The sequence below is a fragment of the Salmo trutta genome, chromosome 9, assembly GCF_901001165.1.
Source record: "Salmo trutta chromosome 9, fSalTru1.1, whole genome shotgun sequence".
NCBI classification, from domain to species: Eukaryota; Metazoa; Chordata; class Actinopteri; order Salmoniformes; family Salmonidae; genus Salmo; species Salmo trutta.
This window is the reverse complement of record NC_042965.1, coordinates 36,930,287-36,951,883: the sequence shown is the minus strand read 5'-3', so window position 1 is coordinate 36,951,883 and position 21,597 is coordinate 36,930,287. Positions and strand designations below refer to the sequence as shown.

Here is a 21,597-nt window from a genome sequence, read left to right as displayed (position 1 = left end):
TCTGCCTCTCTGTCTGTCTCCCTGTCTTTCTCCCTGTCTGTCTCCCTGTCTGTCTCCCTGTCTGTCTCTCTGTCTAACTCATTGTCTGTCTCTCTGTCTGTCTATGTCTCTGTCTGTCTCTCTGTCTGCCTCTCTTTCTGCCCTCTGTCTGCCTTTCTGACTCCCTGTCTCTCTCTCTGTCTGCCCCTCTGTCTGCCTCTCTGTCTGCCTCCCTGTCTGTCTGCCTGTCTTTGTCTCAAATGGCACCCTGTTCTATATATAGTTCACTGTTTTTCACCAGGATCCATATGGCTCTGGTCAAAAGTAATTCACTACACAGGAAATAGGCTGCCATTTAGCACTCAGCCTTTGTGAGGAAAAGTGCTTCTCAAACATGCAGGAGAGCCTGAGTCAATGTCCGTTAGTTTATAAAGAGCTTGGAAGGAAGTCTGGCCGCCGCAAGACAAAGAGGTTCTTGTCTCATCTTAGACAGAGTTAAGATTGTTGTTAGACCATAATGGACTTTTCAAGAGGGACAGAGATGCCAGTTTACTGGAACATCAGAGATTTGGATTTGTGCCTGTTGGTGTGTCAGGACTGTAGTTAGACACAACAGATAGGGGAGATAACATGTTGAAACCAAAGATAAAGATAAATAGCTTTTTTTGTTATTTGATATGGTTAGCACCAGCACAATGTTATAGAGTACCAGTCAAAAGTTTGGACACACCTACTCATTCAAGGGGTATACTTTATTTGTACTATTTTCTACAATGACATCAAAACTATGAAATAACACATATGGAATCATGTAGTAACCAAAAAAGTGTTAAAGAAATCAGAATTTGAGATTCTTCAAAGTAGCCATCCTTTGCCTTGATGACAGCTTTGCACACTCTTGGCATTCTCCCAACCAGCTTCATGAGGAATGCTTTTCAGACAGTCTTGAAGAAGCACTTGTTGGCTGCTTTTCCTTCACTCTGTGGTCCAACTCATCCCAAACCATTTCATTTGGGTTGAGGTTGGGCGATTGTGGAGGCCAAGTCATCTGATGCAGCACCATCACTCTGCTTCTTGGTCACATAGCCCTTACACAGCCTGGAGGTGTGTTTTGGGTTATTGTACTGTTGAAAAACGAATGATAGTCCCACTAAGCTCAACCAGATGGGATGGCGTATTGCTGCAGAATGCTGTGGTAGCCATGCTGGTTAAGTGTGCCTTGAAATAAATCACAATGTCACCAGCAAAGCACCCCCACATCATCACACCTCGTCCTCCATGCTTCACGGTGGGAACCACACATGCAGCGATCATCTGTTCACCTACTCTGCGTCTCACAAATACACGACTATGTCTTTTGTTACTACATGATTCCATGGGTGTTATTTCATAGTTTTGATGTCTTCACTATTATTCTACCATGTAGAAAACAGAAAATAGAAATAAAAACCCTTGCATGAGTGGGTGTGTCCAAACTTTTGACTGGTACTGTATATGCATTCATTATGTCAGTTTAGCCACGTAAATATTTTACATTAGTATATCAGCACTGTAAAGTTGATTGGAATTGAGCAGAACAGTTGAAAGATCGAGTTTGATATACGCAACAGCTCAATAGTGAGGGCAAACTATTAGCAATGATGTTGTGATAAATAAGAGAATCTCCCAAAAGTAAAAGGTGAGGGAGTAATCAGAGGTCGGTACATAGGTCAGGACGTACAGTTTAGTAGACTTAGCAGGTCAATACTGCGTGTGAGTGCAAACTTTTTTATCGATGATAATGTTTTGAGACATGGTGTAATTCCCAAAAGAAGAAGGTGAGAGAACTTCTGTGAACTATCAAATCACACAGAGGTCATTCTGAAAGACCAGAGGGAAAAGTAGCGCTTTAATCACAGAAGAGTAAGCACATTAAAAACAAAGTCCAAAGAGGTCAATGTGATGAGTGCAAAATGGCGTTGGATTGTTCATTTGTTTTGACAGGAACTAATGGCGAGGCAATTGATATAGTACTATATATAGAAAAATAATTGGCGAAGAAAAACCTGAGGACATTGATTTGCTTAGAGTCAGAAGATGCTAATGAAGATAACATTACACGGGGAGCTCAGAAAACCAGATATCCGAAATAAAGCGAATTGGTGGACGTAGCCTGTTAATGAACATAAAAAATAAGACAGTGAGTGGACATACAGTGAGGAGATACGAAGCGTGCTCTATCTGCAGCGGTAAAAATATATATATATATATATATATAAATTGCTATTGTTAGGAAAGTAGGAGCTGTGGCTGGGAGGGAAGAGAAAAAAAGTGATGCGATGCAGAACGAAAGAGTAGTGGAAGAAAACTCTTGACAGCTTTCCGGTGGCAGAGTATATCTGACTGAAGGTTGAGCAGGGAGGTTGGAGGGAAAGTGCAACAGAGGGCTGCTGTCAGGCCACACCACAGCCTCCGTTTAACAAGGGCCAGGGATGAGCTGCTACTGCTGCATGAACAGCAGGAAGGCAGGATGGAGGGATGTGAGAGGGAGGGAGAGGGTGTGGTATAAAACGTGAGAGGGAGCGAGGAGTTGAGAGAGAGAGGCAGAGAGAGGGACGGGGAATGGAGGGAGGCAGGGGAGGAAGAAGAGGAGGAAAGAGAGGGATGGAGAGGACGGGAGGGGTAAAGCTCATGCATTTTCCAGTACTTCACTACCTGTCACGGCAGAGAGCCTGGGATTCCAGTGATGGGTGTGGCAGCTGGGAATGGAAATCTTCACTTATGATAGGGGCTAGGGTCGGATTCACTGAGATTTGGGCAATATTTGGCACTGCCTCCTGACATGGCATATTGGATTTAGACTCTCCTGCTGTTACACTTTGACAACTTGATCTGCCTTTGATGAATTAGTGAAATCTCTGTACTTGTATCTGTACTGTGTCTGCATGTTTTTTTAAATTTATTTCACCTTTATTTAACCAGGTAGGCCAGTTGAGAACACGTTCTCATTTACAACTGCGACCTGGCCAAGATCAAGCAAAGCAGTGCGACACAAACAACAACACGGAGTTACACATAAACAAACGTACAGTCAATAACACAATAGGAAAAAAAATCTATATTCAGTGTGTGCAAATGAGGTAAGATTAGGGAGGTAAGGCAATAAACAGCCCGTAGTGGCAAAGTAATTACAATTTAGCAATTAAACACTGGAGTGATAGATGTGCAGAAGATGAATGTGCAAGTAGAGATACTGGGTGCAAAGGAGGAAAAAATAATATTAAATAACAATATGGGGATGAGGTAGTTGGATGGGCTATTTACAGATGGGTTATGTACAGGTGCAGTGATCTGTGAGCTGCTCTGACAGCTGATGCTTAAAGTTACATTGCTAGGTTAGAGATGGAATATTGTTCCATTGTTAGGTTAGTGCTAGAACATTGTTCTATTGTTAGGTTATATATAGAACATTGTTCTATCGTTAGGTTAGAGCTAGAACATTGTTCCATTGTTAGGTTAGAGCATTGTTAGGTTAGAGCTAGAACATTGTTCCATTGTTAGGTTAGAGCTAGAACATTGCTCTATTGTAGGTTATATATAGAAAACTGCTCTAATGTTAAGTTAGAGATAGAACATTGTTCTGTTGTTAGCTAATAGCTAGAGCATTGTTCAATTGTTAGGTTAGAGCTAGAACATGGTTCTATTGTTAGGTTAGAGCTAGAACATTGTTCCATTGTTAGGTTAGAGCTAGAAAATTGTCCTATTGTTAGGTTAGAGCTAGAACATTGTTCCGTTGTTAGGTTAGAGCTAGAACATGGTTCTATTGTTAGGTTAGAGCTAGAACATTTTTCTATTGTTAGGTTATATATAGAACATTGTTCTATCGTTAGGTTAGAGCTAGAACATTGTTCCATTGTTAGGTTAGAGCATTGTTAGGTTAGAGCTAGAACATTGTTCCATTGTTAGGTTAGAGCTAGAACATTGCTCTATTGTAGGTTATATATAGAAAACTGCTCTAATGTTAAGTTAGAGATAGAACATTGTTCTGTTGTTAGCTAATAGCTAGAGCATTGTTCTATTGTTAGGTTAGAGCTAGAACATTGTCCTATTGTTAGGTTAGTGCTAGAACATTGTTCTATTGTTAGGTTATATATAGAACATTGTTCTATCGTTAAGTTAGATCTAGAACATTGTTCCATTGTTAGGTTAGAGCTAGAACATTGTTCCGTTGTTAGGTTAGAGCTAGAACATTGTTCCATTGTTAGATTAGAGCTAGAACATTGTTCCATTGTTAGGTTAGAGCTAGAACATTGTTCTGTTGTTAGCTAATAGCTAGAACATTGTTCTATTGTTAGGTTAGAGCTAGAACATGGTTCTATTGTTAGGTTAGAGCTAGAACATTGTTCCATTGTTAGGTTAGAGCTAGAACATTGTCCTATTGTTAGGTTAGAGCTAGAACATTGTTCCGTTGTTAGGTTAGAGCTAGAACATGGTTCTATTGTTAGGTTAGAGCTAGAACATGGTTCTATTGTTAGCTAATAGCTAGAACATTCTATTGTTAGGTTAGAGCTAGAACATTGTTCCATTGTTAGGTTAGAGCTAGAACATTGTTCCATTGTTAGGTTAGAGCTAGAACATTCTATTGTTACGTTAGAGCTAGAACATTCTATTGTTAGGTTAGAGCTAGAACATTGCTCTATTGTTAGGTTAGAGCTAGAACATTGCTCTATTGTTAGGTTAGAGATAGAACATTGTTCTATTGTTAGGTTAGAGCTAGAACATTGTTCCATTGTTAGGTTAGAGCTAGAACATTGCTCTATTGTAGGTTATATATAGAAAACTGTTCTAATGTTAAGTTAGAGATAGAACATTGTTCTATTGTTAGGTTAGAGCTAGAACATTGTTCCATTGTTAGATTAGAGCTAGAACATTGTTCCGTTGTTAGGTTAGAGCTAGAACATTGTTCTGTTGTTAGCTAATAGCTAGAACATTGTTCTATTGTTAGGTTAGAGCTAGAACATGGTTCTATTGTTAGGTTAGAGCTAGAACATTGTTCCATTGTTAGGTTAGAGCTAGAACATTGTCCTATTGTTAGGTTAGAGCTAGAACATTGTTCCGTTGTTAGGTTAGAGCTAGAACATTGTTCCATTGTTAGGTTAGAGCTAGAACATTGTTCTATTGTTAGGTTAGAGCTAGAACATTGTTCCATTGTTAGGTTAGAGCTAGAACATTGCTCTATTGTAGGTTATATATAGAAAACTGTTCTAATGTTAAGTTAGAGATAGAACATTGTTCTATTGTTAGGTTAGAGCTAGAACATTGTTCCATTGTTAGATTAGAGCTAGAACATTGTTCCGTTGTTAGTTTAGAGCTAGAACATTGTTCTGTTGTTAGCTAATAGCTAGAACATTGTTCTATTGTTAGGTTAGAGCTAGAACATGGTTCTATTGTTAGGTTAGAGCTAGAACATTGTTCCATTGTTAGGTTAGAGCTAGAACATTGTCCTATTGTTAGGTTAGAGCTAGAACATTGTTCCGTTGTTATTAGGTTAGAGCTAGAACATTGTTCTATTGTTAGGTTATATATAGAACATTGTTCCATTGTTAGGTTAGAGCTAGAACATTGTTCTATTGGTAGGTTAGAGATAGAACATTGTTATATTGTTAGGTTAGAGATAGAACATTCTTCTATTGGTAGGTTAGAGATAGAACATTGTTCTATTGGTAGGTTAGAGATAGCACATTGTTCTATTGTTAGGTTAGAACTAGAATATCGTTGGGGGGAAGGGGGGGTGAATAGTTATGCACGCTCAAATTGACAGTTGTCGTCTTTTTCCTTGTTTGTATCACAATAAAATATATTTCGCATCTTCAACATGGTAGGCATGTTGTGTAAATCAGAAGATACAAACCCCCCAAAAATCTATTTTAATTCCAGGTTGTAAGGCAACAAAATAGGAAAAATGCCAAGGGGGGTGTATACTTTCACAAGCCACTATATATTTCAACAGACAAGCTCAGTCAAACACAAATAACATAATTTAAGTGATCTCCAATATTTGAACCTAGGTCAGCTCTCCACCCTGGCAACCAGCACCAAGCCCCACTACACGTATCTTTACGCGACACGATAAATGTCAAAAGGTCAGAAATCTCTAGGATGCCATTAGTTATGTCCAACCTATTAGCGCTGGCTAATTCTGCATAAAATCGACCCACCCATATTTAATGAATCAGCTTCTCGGGACCCCTCTCCTCGATTGCCCGGGGCTTCATGCTTGCGTCGATAGCAGGGAGGAAATGGGTCCCCAGGGCCAAATAACCACCGACTGCTCTCTCTTTATAGACACACTGCATCACTAGTAAGAGGAGAGCTATTTCCCTTCAGAGGGCCCTGTTATACTGGATTTGAATGTGGATGTTGCTTACTGTATATATGCCATTTGTAAATGTGAAGGAAAGCACTGCATTGGTGATTTGAGGGAAGGGATATGTACTGATGTGAATATCTTAGGGCATTGTCTGATTGCAGAAGATTACCATTGCTACCAGAGAGCAATATTGCTGATTTGCTTTACAGGAAATAACAATCAAAAACCAATCAAGAGATAGGCAGAGGTGTTAAAATGACAAACATCACATTTGGAAACCTTCTAGGAGCAACATTTACATGGAAATAAAGATGAAGATGAAGTAGTTTTTACGTAGTTTGTAAAACTGACCCTCTTTCTCTCTTTCTCACCCTCCCCCCCCTTTCCCCCTCTCTCTTTCCCTCCCTCCCTCCCTCCAGGGGGGCGACTCCTGTTCCTGGTTGTATGGTTAAACCTGGTGCCTCGAGGAGTGGATGGCTGCCCGGCCAAATGTGTGTGTTACAGCGAGCCACGGCCCACCGTGGCCTGCCAGCAGCAAGGACTGTTCTCCATCCCTACCGAGATCCCTGTGCGGAGCCAGCGGATATTCCTCCAGAGCAACAAGCTGACTGTGGTCCGCTCCACCAGCTTCAGCTCCGTGCACAACCTTACCGTCCTCTGGATGTACTCCAACAATATCAGCCACATTGAGGCTGGGGCCTTCTACGGTCTGGAGCGGCTAGAGGAGCTGGACATTGGGGACAACAGTAACCTGAGGATAATCAGCCCCACAGCCTTCAGGGGTCTGTCCAAGCTTCACACCCTCCACCTGCACAGGTGTGGCCTGTCGGAGTTACCTGTCGGAGCGTTCCAGGGACTGTTCTCCCTGCAGTACCTCTACCTGCAGGACAATAACCTGCTGGCCCTGCACGACGACACCTTCCTGGACCTGGCCAACCTCACCTATCTGTTCCTGCACAACAACAAGATCAAGACCGTGTCGGACCACATGCTGCGCGGCCTCATCAACCTTGACCGCCTGCTGCTGCACCAGAACCGGGTCATCTACGTCCAGCCGAGGGCATTCAGCGACCTGGGGAAGCTGACCACGCTGTTCCTGTTCTACAACAACCTTACCGTGCTGACCGGGGAGACCATGGACCCGCTGGTGTCCCTGCAGTACCTTCGTCTCAATGGGAACCAGTGGGTGTGTGACTGTCGGGCCAGTACCCTGTGGGACTGGTTCAAACGCTTCAAGGGCTCCAGCTCTGAGCTCGAATGTAACGTCCCCCTGGAATTGTTCGGGAAGGACCTGAAACGGCTGAAGAGTAACGACCTGGAAGGGTGTGTGGAGACACCCCAGATCCAGACCCAGCTCTTCAGCTCCAAGCCGCGTTCCGGAAAATTCCCCTCCACTGAAAATCCTCTGGGAGACGGAATTCCTAGATGTTGTCTTCCAGACAACGATAAGTCCTCTATCATCTCCGGGAAAACGATCGCTGACCCTTCATCTTACAACAGCCGTCAGATCACCAATAACCCCCTCAAGGAGAAGGAGAACATATCCAAGACCAAATTCAGAGAGCATGAGCGAACAAAAAACGAGACCATCCGGAATAAGCAGAGTCTCAACGACGGGCCTCTGGGGACCCTGTCCAACAACCTTGACCAGTCATTGGTTCAAATTGAAGACCTGGAACCTTCTACAGCCCCAACAAGGAAGAAAAAGAAGTGCACTAAAAAGCCAAAATCTGATGCCCAGTGTCTCAAAGGCCATGGATCTACAATGCAGGTGGCGAGTTCCCTCTTCATGTCCATAATCTGGATCTGGTTCTCGTTGGCCATGTCTTAGGACCTTAGGGGCTGGCTGGGAATCACATGCTAAATATACATTGCTGGGACTCACAGATTGTTATTAATGCTCATGACAATAATACAGAATCTTTCTGCAGTGACCTCTGACCTCCAATAATAGCCTAGAGACTGATAACCAGAAGGTCAGGTTTGGACACATTACCAGGGTAACAAGGACTAAGTCCTTGAAGTTAAACTACAAAAGAAGTTAAAATACAATTTAACAAAATGGATGCCTTTACAGAACACATCATATCTAATGTATATAATAAATCAGTGCCCAAATTGTTTGTTCTGTATGTACTTTACTGTACCGTGTCTAAGCTACACCACTTTGGAGACTCTCCTTATTCCTATTTCCCTCTCAAAAAGCTTTTACTGCAACAACAGTGACTGCTGAGACAGACCACTGAAAAAATAGGAAAAAACATGAATTCCAAGGGCCGGCTGAACGCACACAAAGAACGTTTATTAAAAAATTTATTTTCATCCCCTCCCCCCATTATTTATAAAAAAAGTGATGCATTTGTTGGGTACTGTTATGTTTTTTATGTTTATACGTATTTCAGTAAAGGCAAATGTTTATTGTTCCCCAGTTTGAGTTCTGTTTTCATCACAATATGGATACAGGTAGCATTGGCTAATAGAAGGCTGGCTAAATGTTTTACAGAGATTGCAATGGAATCATAGATATGCATTTTATTTTACTTGTGTACAAGTATGAATATATTATGAATAAAAGGTCTCCTTTCATATAACTGGTTGGTTATTGATGTGTTCTTTTTAGGCATTAGAGGTATAGTCTTCAGTATAGCTCATCAGTATAACCAGTAACACAATCACACAGAATTCAACAGCCTCAAACAGAATCACTCATAACTGCTCAATCGTATTTTGCTTCTTCAGACTATTGTTTATGAACACAATGTAATGTAATACATGTCCAAACGCATAGGAGGCCTTTGGCAGTGTCTGAATTCCTCCGCACATAGACATATGAAACAATGTACATTGATGATCTATGATCTAAAGGACACAAGGACATATTGCATAACATAAATAATAGCAGAGGCAGGTTTCCTCTTGCACTGCCAACTCAGGGATTACATCATCAACACTCATAAAAATGTACAACAGCATTCTGTTATGCTATTTTAATGAGGTATGTGAAAAATATATGTCCCATAACGCTATAAAAAGATCCCTCAGATGTTGTAAAAAAAATGGCCCTGAGATCTACAGTGAGCAGCTAGTGTCACCTCACGTCACATAACATATCACCTAAGCGTACAGTAAGTAGACCCTAACCTCTCCCCCAGTTCCTTCTAAACAGATGGCAGGCCAAGCGGGGATGGACTGGGACCACAAATCGGCCCATTTCTAACACACTGGCCCATTTATTTCCTTTGAGGCTCTTACTCCAGCTAAGTTGTTTCCTGGAGGCCCCAATTATTAGCCAAATAAATTATTCTATGCATTTTTTTTTTTTACAATAAACAATATTGACAGGCCCACTGAGCTAAAGATGGACCAGCCCATCTGGCACTTGCCTGAATTGCCCTGTGGACTGTTCGTATCTGGGCCTGGCCTACAGTGGCAGGGCAGGCTCATATTTTGTGGTGCTTTGTCAACCCTGGCCTGATCTCGGTATCTCAGCCCCGGTAGTACTCTGCATTTAGTTCTTTCTCCTCTCGGTCCTCCACGGGATACTGGCACCCGCTGCCCGGGTGAGTGACGCGCTGGCTCTGCTGTGTGTGTGTGTGACCAGCATAAGCTCACTTGGCGGCAGGTAGCCTAGTGGTTAGCGCGTTGGCCCAGTAACCAAAAGGATGTCGTGGATGTCGATCGCAGTGGATGTCGATTGTGGCAGCCCCCCGCACCTCTCTAATTCAGGGTTAAATGCGGAAGACATATTTCATTTGAATGCATTCAGTTGTACAATTGACTAGGTATCCCCATATCCCAGTCATGAAACAGATTTCATTAATCTACTAAAGCAGGACTGCACTGCATCAAGCTTCCTGGAGACCACATGTCCTATCTGTCTTTCACTATATTTTGCCTTTTTCATTTCTGTACTTTGTAGGGGTGTCTAAGGGAACCAGCTCTTATGCCACCAATGCTGACATGACTAAAAAGAGTACCCATATACCTTTTGTCAACAGGATTGCCCTAAATGCTTTCGATATGACCCCTAAAAGGTTTTTATATTCTCTGTTTTTTACTTTTGTGGTGGGAGTTGATCTGGTCTAATGTCACCAAAGCTGATATGTCTGTAAAGAGAAAGCCTGCCCTTACACATCTTTTATCAATGTGCTTTTGGTGTTACCTCTAAAAGTGACTTGAAATGATTCACACAGACTTATTCGTACACCTCCTGTCCATATATTATTTTAGTATGACCTCGGAAAGCTATTTGAAAAAGATCTATCCGGACCAATAGGTCATAAAATACCATTTGGAATAGCCATACCACTGTTTCTTTGTTCATATGCTTTGCGTGCGGCAAGATCTTGCTTTATCAGTAACTTCAAACGCAGTATGACACTTGCAAAAGATGCCTCAGGTCAAATGACAGGAACACAAAATAAGGTTTATGTATATTGCATTCCATGATCTCTATACTGCTCATGATTTCACTAAATGATTCAACACATATGACAACCTGGCTGTATATTCAAAGAAAAAATACTCACGTGGCAATTTTCATTGAAGGAGAGAATAGAGGAAGAAGAGAGGAGAGGAAGAGGGAGAGGAGAGGAAGAGGAAGAGGAGAGTAGGAAGAGAGGAGAGGAAGAGGAGAGGAAGAGGAAAGGAAGATGAGAGCAAGAGGAGAGGAAGAGGAGAGTAGGAGGAGCGGAAGAGGATAGGAACATGAGAGGAAGAGGAGAAGAGAGTAAGAGGGGAGGAAGAGGAGAGGACCCAAGTGAGCCAAGGAGATATCAATCTGGAGAGGGAATCAACAGGAGACATAGGCATGCTCTTCTTCTACCTCCCCTCTAATAGACTAACTTGCTTTTCCACTCATTGTTAAATTAACAAACCTGTGTTAAAATAATAGCTGACATCTTTGGCTGGCGCAATAGGAATAGGAATGGATTGGATATTCATGGAAACTTAAATCCCTTCCATCTGGCAGTCCAGGCAGGCTAAATAAATGCTCACATTATTTTAAATAGTTCAAATAGTATTTGAACTCAGTTTTTGAGGCACTGTAGCTGGTGGAGGTGAAAGGCCTAGTGATTGTCCATCCTCTCCTGTTAAATCTTATCAAGATGATAAGCAGACTAAACTACTCGATCCCATCACCCTGTCCATCTCCTCCCTGAAAGAAGACATCTAAATGTCAATCATGTACATGTTAGGAGCCAAACACATACACAACTGCCCACAAACATGCACTTCATACACACAGTATAGGTAGTCCTCTGCAGTATAAATACACACTGTGCTGTTTTCTCTTTGTCATATACAGTACACACATTCAAATAGACACACATACAAAACCCTCACAACAACTCGTTCCCACTCCCGACAGGCCGCTGAAGCGACCAAATCTCCATCAGTCTTGGCTTCTGATCATGGCCTCAAACAGTTGCTGGGGCTGCAATGTCTTCCAGCAGAGCCGTGATGAGCTGAGACCACAGTCCCAAATGGCAGAGCAGAGCACTGGACACCTTCTCATCCCACTGCGCCTGAAATTCTCACCTCAAAGTCAAAGGCTGTGTCAGAAATGGCACCATATTCAGCGCACTACTTTTGACCAGGTTCATAGGGGCCTATATAGGGAATAGAGTGCCATTTCAGACATATACTAGGAGTGGATTCTTTTATCCTTCCAAGAAACAGTTTTATCCTCTTATCGCAGAGAGGAGAAAAGTAAATTAAACAAATTATAAGTACCCCACCTGCAGCAGGAGTTGTCCGGATGCAACATTGACTAGAATATTGGCTGGGAAACTAAATAAAAATAACTCAGGGCTAGGGAAGATATCTGGTGTTGGAAGGAGGAAAATAGCTAAATGTAGCATTTAACTTGTTTTCAGCCCCCACCATGCAGCTGATGTGCAGTCATACTGTAATGGCTCTTGGTAGTTATGGTATAGCTTGGTAGTCATAGTAGCTCTTCTAGATTTGTTCAGATGACATATGTAAACAGTTTAATTAAATTTGATGAGCAAAAAATATTGTTCAATGTTTATTCGTTTTTTTTGTTCGCTACAAACCACAAAGAAATATCTTAATTTCCACTTAAATTTGTATTTATTGTAACTTCCACTAACATACTTGAGAGGAGAGCCATCATTTAGCTTTCATTTATATTAAAGTTTCATTTTCTGGAAGGGCAATAAACGTTTTCACGGATCATTTTCAATATTGCAATAACTGCCATGATCGATGTCATTTGGCATTGCATTTTTATTCAAATTTTTTGGGGGAGTGCTCGCAGTTATTTGTGGTTTATGTTTTCTAATTTGCTCATATTTAGCATATTTTAATTAATTTCAGCTTGCTTCAAAGACAAAATAACAAGGACTTTTACAACAACAAACAGTTAACATCAGCAGTCCAGCAATCCAGACCATTTAAAGAAAATTCTTCAATATTCAATAAAAGTGATCTGCCTACAACTCTCCATGCATATTCTCTTTGACTCCACATCTCCTTCACAGAACGCCCCCCTTTGATCATGAGTAATAAGACATTTTTCTAAGCTCCACTGAATGTGATTGAAATATTAGAGTTCATGGCCCGGGGCATAGGCTTATATGAGAAAGTTTATGCTGCTCACCGCTAAAGGACCTCAGACATATAAGGACCACAGACACAGACACACACAGACACACACAGACACACACACACAGACACACACACACACAGACACACACACACAGACACACACAGACAGACACACAGACACACACACACACACACAGTCATCCTGTAAGAAAGGCCCTGATAGGTTCAGTGGTGGCATAAAGCAGTCCCAAAGAAAACAACAGCCTCCGCAAAAACAAAATTGCTCACAAACTTCCTAAAATATTCTTTCAACTTTTCTTTCTGTAATTCAAAGAGATGGGGCACAGTACACGATGGCTTCACAGTTGGTACATAATTATTACACCAAAGTCGCTGAGCTGGTATTTTCCAGAGTCAGAAAGCCCAGGGCTCTGTCCATCAGCATGGCTGCCTAGGGTGATGCTCGGTGAACAGATGGTTCATCAATGTCACCCTTCTCCTCTCTGATGTCCGCACGGCGCGGCACAGTGGAATAAGCAGCCTCATTTAAATAATTTGTGAGCATTTGACACGTTTGTGAATATTTGCTGGGATCAGTGTGTAACTTTAACCTTCACCACTTCTCAGACTGCTGAGAGAAAGACAGGAAGGTGATATTAATGGGTTAAAGGGGCATGGGGTGAGGAATGGGATCATGGGGTAAATTCCTAGCAGAATGTTTTAGACGTTGTGACATCAGAGACCACTATCATCCTTGTCTCCTTCACAATGTGGCTAACAGGTGAGACGGTAACAACGTGGCTCAAAAACAACACCATCAACAACAGCAAACCCAACAACAACAGCACCACCACCAACAACTGCAAACCTAACAACACCAACAACAATAAAAACAGCACCACCACCAATAACAACAACACCAACAACAACAACACCAACAACAACCCAACAATAGCAACACCAACAATGGCAACAACACCAACAACACCAACAACAACAATACCAACAATAACAGCAACACCCCCACCACCATAAACATGGCTTCTGTTGCTGTAGGATTGTCCATGAGGCATCCAGGTACAGTGGACACATTAGTCCTCACTCTAAACCAGGGGTTTTCAAACCTTTGCTCGGGGACCCCCAGCCATTCCATGTATTTGAACTGCTCCAGAGCTAGAACAACTCATTCAACTTGTCAACTAATTATAAAGCCCATGATTTGGGGAATCAGATCAGCTAGTTCAGGGCTACAACAAAATTGTGAAACGTCATGGGGGTCTCAGAAGAGAGATTTGAAAACCACTGCTCTAATCTAACCCTACATACAGTGCCTTCGGAAATTATTCAGACCCCTGGACTTTTTCCAAATGTTGTTACGTTACAGCCTCATTCTAAAATTGATTAAATCGTTTTTTTCTCTCATCAATCTACACACAATACCCAATAATGACAAAATAAAAAAAGGTTTTTAGAAACGTTTGCTAATTTATACAAAATTCAAAACTGAAATATCACATTTACATGTGATACATGTGATACATGTACAAGTATTCAGACCCTTTACGCAGTACTTTGTTGGAGTATCTTTGGCGGCGATTACAACCTCGAGTCTTTTTGGGTATGACGCTACAAGCTTGGCACAACTGTATTTGGAGAGTTTCTCCCATCCTTCTCTTCAGATCCTCTCAAGCTCTGTAAGGTTAGAGGTGGAGCATCGCTGCACAGCTATTGTCAGATCTCTCCAGAGATGTTCAATTGGGTTCAAGTCCGGGCTCTCGCTGGGCCACTCAAGGACATTCAGGGACTTTTTCCGAAGCCACTCCTGCGTTGTCTTGGCTGTGTGCTTAGAGTCAGTGTCAAATCAAATCAAATGTATTTATATAGCCCATCTTACATCAGCTGATATCTCAAAGTGCTGTACAGAAACCCAGCCTAAAACCCCAAACAGCAAGTAATGTGTAGAAGCATGGTGGCTAGGAAAAACTCCCTAGAAAGGCCCAAACCTAGGAAGAAACCTAGAGAGGAACCAGGCTATGAGGGGTGGCCAGTCCTCTTCTGGCTGTGCCGGGTGGAGATTATAACAGAACATGGCCAAGATGTTCAAATGTTCATAAATGACCAGCATGGTCAAATAATAATAGTCACAGTTGTTGTTGAGGGTGCAACAAGTCAGTACCTCAAGAGTAAATGTCAGTTGGCTTTTCATAGCCAATCATTGAGAGTATCTCTACCACTCCTGCTGTCTCTAGAGAGTTGAAAACAGCAGGTCTGGGACAGGTAGCACGTCCGGCGAACAGGTCAGGGTTCTATAGCCGCAGGCAGAACAGTTGAAACTGGAGCAGCAGCACGGCCAGGTGGACTGGGGACAGCAAGGAGTCATCATGCCAGGTAGTCCTGCGGCATGGTCCTAGGGCTCAGGTCCTCCGAGAGAGAGAGAAAGAAAGAAAGAGAGAAAGAGAGAATTAGAGAGAGCATACTTAAATTCACACAGGAGAAATAATCCAGATATAACAGACTGACCCTAGCCCCCCGACACATAAACTACTGCAGCATAAATACTGGAGGCTAAGACAGGAGGGGTCAGGAGACACTGTGGCCCCATCCAATGATACCCCCGGGCAGGGCCAAATAGGCAGGATATAACCCCACCCACTTTGCCAAAGCACAGCCCCCACACCACTAGAGGGATATCTTCAACCACAACTTACCATCCTGATACAAGGCCAGACAGGAAGACCACGTCAGTGACTCAACCCACTCAAGTGACGCACCCCTCCTAGGGACGGCATGGAAGAACACCAGTAAGCCAGTTACTCAGCCCTTGTAATAGTGTCAGAGGCAGAGAATCCCAGTGGGGAGAGGTGAACCGGCCAGGCAGAGACAGCAAGGGCGGTTTGTTGCTCCAGAGCCTTTCCGTTCACCTTCACACTCCTGGGCCAGACTACACTCAATCATAGGACCTACTGAAGAGATGAGTCTTCAGTAAAGACTTAAAGGTTGAGACCGAGCCTGCGTCTCTCACATGGGTAGGCAGACCATTCCATAAAAATGGAGCTCTATTGGAGAAAGCCCTGCCTCCAGCTGTTTGCTTAGAAATTATAGGGACAATTAGGAGGCCTGCGTCTTGTGACCATAGCGTACGTGTAGGTATGTACGGCAGGGCCAAATCGGAAAGATAGGTAGGAGCAAGCCCATGTAATGCTTTGTAGGTTAGCAGTAAAACCTTGAAATCAGCCCTTGCCTTAACAGGAAGCCAGTGTAGGGAGGCTAGCACTGGAGTAATATGATCAATTTTTTTGGTTCTAGTCAGGATTCTAACATCCGTATTTAGCACTAACTGAAGTTTATTTAGTGCTTTATCCGGGTAGCCGGAAAGTAGAGCATTGCAGTAGTCCAACCTAGACATAACAAAAGCATGGATTAATTTTTCTGCCTCATTTTTGGACAGAAAGTTTCTGATTTTTGCAATGTTATGTAGATGGAAAAAAGCTGTCCTTGAAACCGTCTTGATATGTTCTTCAAAAGAGAGTTCAGGGTCCAGAGTAACGCCGAGGTCCTTCACAGTTTTATTTGAGACGACTGTACAACCATCAAGATGAATTGTCAGATTCAACAGAAGATCTCTTTGTTTCTTGGGACCTAGAACAAGCATCTCTGCTTTGTCCGAGTTTAAAAGTAGAACGTTTGCAGCCATCCACTTCCTTATGTCTGAAACACAGGCTTCTAGCGAGGACAATTTTGGGGCTTCACCAGGTTTCTTTGAAATGTACAGCTGTGTGTCATCCGCATAGCAGTGAAATTTAACATTATGTTTTTGAATGACATCCCCAAGAGGTAAAATATATAGTGAAAACAATAATGGTCTTAAAACGGAACCTTGAGGAACACCGACATTTACAGTTGATTTGTCAGAGGACAAACCATTCACAGAGACAAACTGATATCTTTCCGACAGATAAGATCTAAACCAGACCAGAACTTGTCCGTGAAGACCAATTTGGGTTTCCAATTGGAGCACGAGGACTGATGCAGAGCCTCGGTCTGATGCCATTAAAAGGTAATTTACCACCTTCACAAGTGCAGTCTCAGTGCTATGATGGGGTCTAAAACCAGACTGAAGCGTTTCGTATACATTGTTTGTCTTTAGGAAGGTAGTGAGTTGCTGCGCAACAGCTTTTTCAAAAGATTTTGAGAGGAATGGAAGATTCGATATAGGCCGATAGTTTTTTATATTTTCTAGGTCAAGATTTGGCTTTTTCAAGAGAGGCTTTATTACTGCCACTTTTGGTGAGTTTGGTACACATCCGGTGGATAGAGGGACGTTTATTATGTTCAACATAGGAGGGCCAAGCACAGGAAGCAGCTCTTTCAGTAGTTTATTTGGACTAGGGTCCAGTATGCAAATGATTTTTATCATTGTGTCAAGAGATATAGTACTAAAACACTTTTGTGTCTCCCTTGATCCTAGGTCCTGGCAGAGTTGTGCAGACTCAGGACAACGGAGCTTTGGAGGAATACGCAGATTTAAAGAGGAGTCCGTAATTTGCCTTCTAATGATCATGATCTTTTCCTCAAAGAAGTTCATGAATTTATTACTGCTGAAGTGAAAGCCATCCTCTCTCGGGGAATGCTGCTTTTTAGTTAGCTTTGCGACAGTATAAAAAATAAATTTCACATTGTTCTTATTTTCCTCAATTACATTGGAAAAATAGGATGATCGAGCAGCAGTGAGGGCTCTTCGATACTGCACGGTACTGTCTTTCCAAGCTGTCTTTCCTGTTGGAAGGTGAACCTTCACCCCACTCTGAGGTCCTGAGCGCTCTGGAGCAAGTTTTCATCAAGGATTTCTCTGGACTTTGCTCAATTCATCTTTCCATCTATCTTGACTAGTCTCCTAGTCCCTGCCACTGAAAAACATTGCCACAACATGATGCTGCCACCACCATGCTTCACCGTAGGAATGGTGCAAGGTTTCCTCCATATGTGAAGCTTGGCATTCAGGCCAAAGAGTTCAATCTTGTTTTCATCAGACCAGACAATCTCATGTTCTGAGAGTCTTTAGGTGCCTTTGGGCAAACTCCATGCGGGCTGTCATGTGCCTTTTACTGAGGAGTGGCTTCCGTCTGGCACTCTACTATAAAGACCTGATTGGTGGAGTGCTGCAGAGATGGTTGTCCTTCTGGAAGGTTCTCCCATCTCCACAGAGGAACTCTAGAGCTCAGTCAGAGTGATCATCGGGTTCTTGGTCACTTCCCTTACAAAGGCCCTTCTCCCACGACTGCTCAGTATGGCTGGGCGGCCAGCTCTAGGATGAGTCTTAGTGGTTCCAATCTGTGCCTTGACATAATCCTATCTCAGAGCTCTACGGACAATTCCTTCAACCTCATGGCTTGGTTTTTGCTCTGACATGCACTATCAACTGCGGGACCTTATGTAGAAAGGTGAGTGCCTTCCAAATAATTTCCTATCAATTGAATTTACTACAGGTGGACTCCAATCAAGTTGTAGAAACATCTCAAGGATGATCAATGGAAACAGGATGCACCTGAGCTCAATTACGAGTCACATAGCAACGGGTCTGAATACTTACGTAAATAAGGTATTTTTGTTTTTACATTTTAAAAGATTTGCTAGCATTTATAAAAACCTGTTTTGACTTTGTTATTGTGAGGTATTGTGTGTAGATTGATGAGGATTTTGTTTAATTTAATCAATTTTAGAATAAGGCTGTAACGTAACAAAATGTGGAAAAAGTCAAGTAGTCTGAATACTTTCCAAAGGCACTGTATATTGGTGCCCTTTATGAGGAATCTTGAATGGAACTTTGAAGAGGATCAAATGTCCAACACATCTTTCAAAGCAGTCTTTATGTCGCCATGTTATGACAGCCTTTACATGCGTACAATATCTATGTACAGTAAATTATGACAATTAAAACATTTTCATCTCATTGCACAGGGGAGGTGTAGTATCCAACAGGGGTAATCCCATAAACCATTTATCAAGGCCTGAGCTGATCATCCTTTCTCAATCAGTTAGGATTTTGGAATGTAGAGTGGCAATTTGTTCTCCAGCTAAATTCCATAGATTAATAGACTATTTCAGAGCCATTCCTACTAGTTTGGGACACGGCGTACCACTGACACGCTGTAGTACGAGGCTGAAGAGCTTTTGCAGTAGATTATGCTGATATCCAATAGGATTTGACAGTTTTCACCTCATGAAACGACCACAGTAGTACTGGTACATCTAATGATCCATCTAAGCGTTATTAAAAATAATAAATCATACACACATGCGTGTACATGGATGGACACACACACAGGTGCACGCACACACACACACACACACACACACATACACACAACTCTCCAATGACTGTGTACCTGCCAGAGGGCAGAGGGATCAGTACAGCTGGGCAGCTCCCATTCTCACAACTGTAAATCCTCATGAGGCAGGCAGCACACAGTCAGTAATAAGACAGGCAGCACATAGTCAGTAATCAGGCAGGCAGCACACAGTCTGTAATCAGGCAGGAAGCACATAGCCAGTGATCAGGCAGCACACAGTCATTAATCAGGCAGGCAGCACACAGTCAGCAGTACATTGTCAGTAATCAGGCAGGCAGCACACAGTCAGTAATCAGGCAGCAGCGCATAGTCAGTAATCAGGCAGGCAGCACACAGTCATTAATCCGGCAGGCAGCACATAGCCAGTAATCAGGCAGGCAGTACACAGTCAGTAATGTCAAATCTGTTCTGAACCAGATGCCTGAGAGAACATCTGAGGGCAGGACTGAAACCATAACACCATGGTTTTAAAAACCATTTTAACCAACAGAAGTGCTTATGTATTGATATACTTTATTTGACTGGGAGAATTCACACTAATGGACTTTTCAGAAAATAATGGGATGTAACCATGACAGACTTGGCTCGACAGATCATTTTTTACCATGGACCATATTCATGTATTGCAGCTCCATCACTCGGTTGCTACATGCCATTGTTATGAACGTTTTTAAAACATCTCCGCCATATTAGTGCCCTACAGGTATGAAAGTGACTGGTGCCCAGTCATTCTGCACGTTGGGCTAATTACTGTTTTGTCAAAAGTGTACTCTAGTGGCCTGGAAAATTATGACATTGGTAAAGTAGGCAATTAATTAGTAGGTAACAACTTGCCATCCTTATGGTGTTGTCAAAATATTTCAGAGAGATGGCTATAGTTGCCATTGGCCAGCAAAGTTTGTCAAAAATAGCTAGCAATGCTAACATTAGCTAGCTAAATTTCGGTGCTGTCCTTTCAGTCTTAGCTAGATAGCTAAAGTTATGCTATATCTAAAGTCAATCTGGCGACTTAACAATGATGACAAAAGGTTCTCCAATTAATTATTTGCCTCCTTTTGAAATATAATTTTGTTTCCAAGCCACAGTAATGTACTTTAGACAGAATTTTAATCAGTGCCCATTGAGAATACATTGAGAAGAATGCTCAGTTGGGCATCAGGCTTAAAATGAACTTTCAAAACAATATTGTGACGGAACGTGTAACCCATGAATAATGTGGTTTAACATTCAAACTAACAGAACTGTTCCCAACATAAAGGAGAAAAACTGTTTCAAAATGTCTGCCTTTCCTCCTTCTCAATTAGCCCGCAATCCTTCTTAATTAGCCCCCCAGCGCCCAGGAGATATGGAGGGAAAATCCATCTCTAACACAGTAATGTGTTACATTAATGTATTATACTGTGGAGGCATCTTCGTGGGAATAACATGCTCTACCCCCAACCAGGAGGGATGGCAGGCCTATGGTCTTGAGGTACTTCTGGGGCGCTAGAGGGGTTATGTGCAATTCTGTACACGTCCCTGCCTCCAATTTTCACTCTCTAATGGAGCTGAGCATGTTCCGGAGCTAAGGAGTACTAAAATAGAGTTCTTCCTGACAGCCAGGGTCTTACTATGCTAATGTTAAACCCATAGGATTAGAAATTAGAATACTATAACGGACATGAACCTTCTTATGATGGTCCAAAGGTCAGCCATGTCGGTCAGGGAGTTGGTCAACTATGGTTTGCCAGTGCTGTGATAAGATATTGTGTAAAACAATGAATGTGAAGAATTTATCTGCACTATGTCTGTGTTAACTAGCTAGCCAGGCAGTTTTAGAGGAATTATTCTATTAATTGTTATAATTCAATGCCAATATGCCAACATTCCATTCAAACAATGCAGTCAATACACGGGCTGAAATCAGTTGATGATAGGACTTAGACAAGTTGTAAATGCAACAAGTACTGATATTGTATCATATAATAGCGTTGATATATGTAAACAGACATTTATAGTCTGTTTACATATATTTTAGAGGCTATTTATACACAAAATGTGTATAAAACCCATAACAACTGTATTTATATTATATGACAATATATTAGGTTGACTATAATTACAGAACACAATTTCTGATACATCACATGCCTTACTTTTTCCCCTGCATACGTAACAGCAAGAAATGCATGACCTATGCTTCTACTTCAATTCATTCCAATTACACTGGTTTTGGATTTCTCTCTGACCAAGATGACTTTCATTTCGGTCCCATTATGGAACTTTGATGGTTTATGACATAGCCCTTCTAGTAATTTAATAACATCTCTATGGTTAGTCTCTAAAAGTCTAAGCCTTTGGGGGGAC

At 42.0% G+C, this 21,597-nt stretch overlaps 1 protein-coding gene across 1 annotated transcript in view; it reads left to right on the top strand.

The window, feature by feature from the left end:
* The window catches only part of LOC115200490 (reticulon-4 receptor), a 68,087-nt gene extending 59,168 nt beyond the window's left edge, over positions 1-8,919 (top strand). The window contains exon 2 of the mRNA XM_029763600.1: positions 6,748-8,919. Within this exon, the coding sequence (XP_029619460.1) occupies positions 6,748-8,159 (1,412 nt within the window). The 3' untranslated portion in view covers positions 8,160-8,919. The remainder of the gene's footprint in view (positions 1-6,747) is intronic.
* Positions 8,920-21,597: the final 12,678 nt, after the last annotated feature.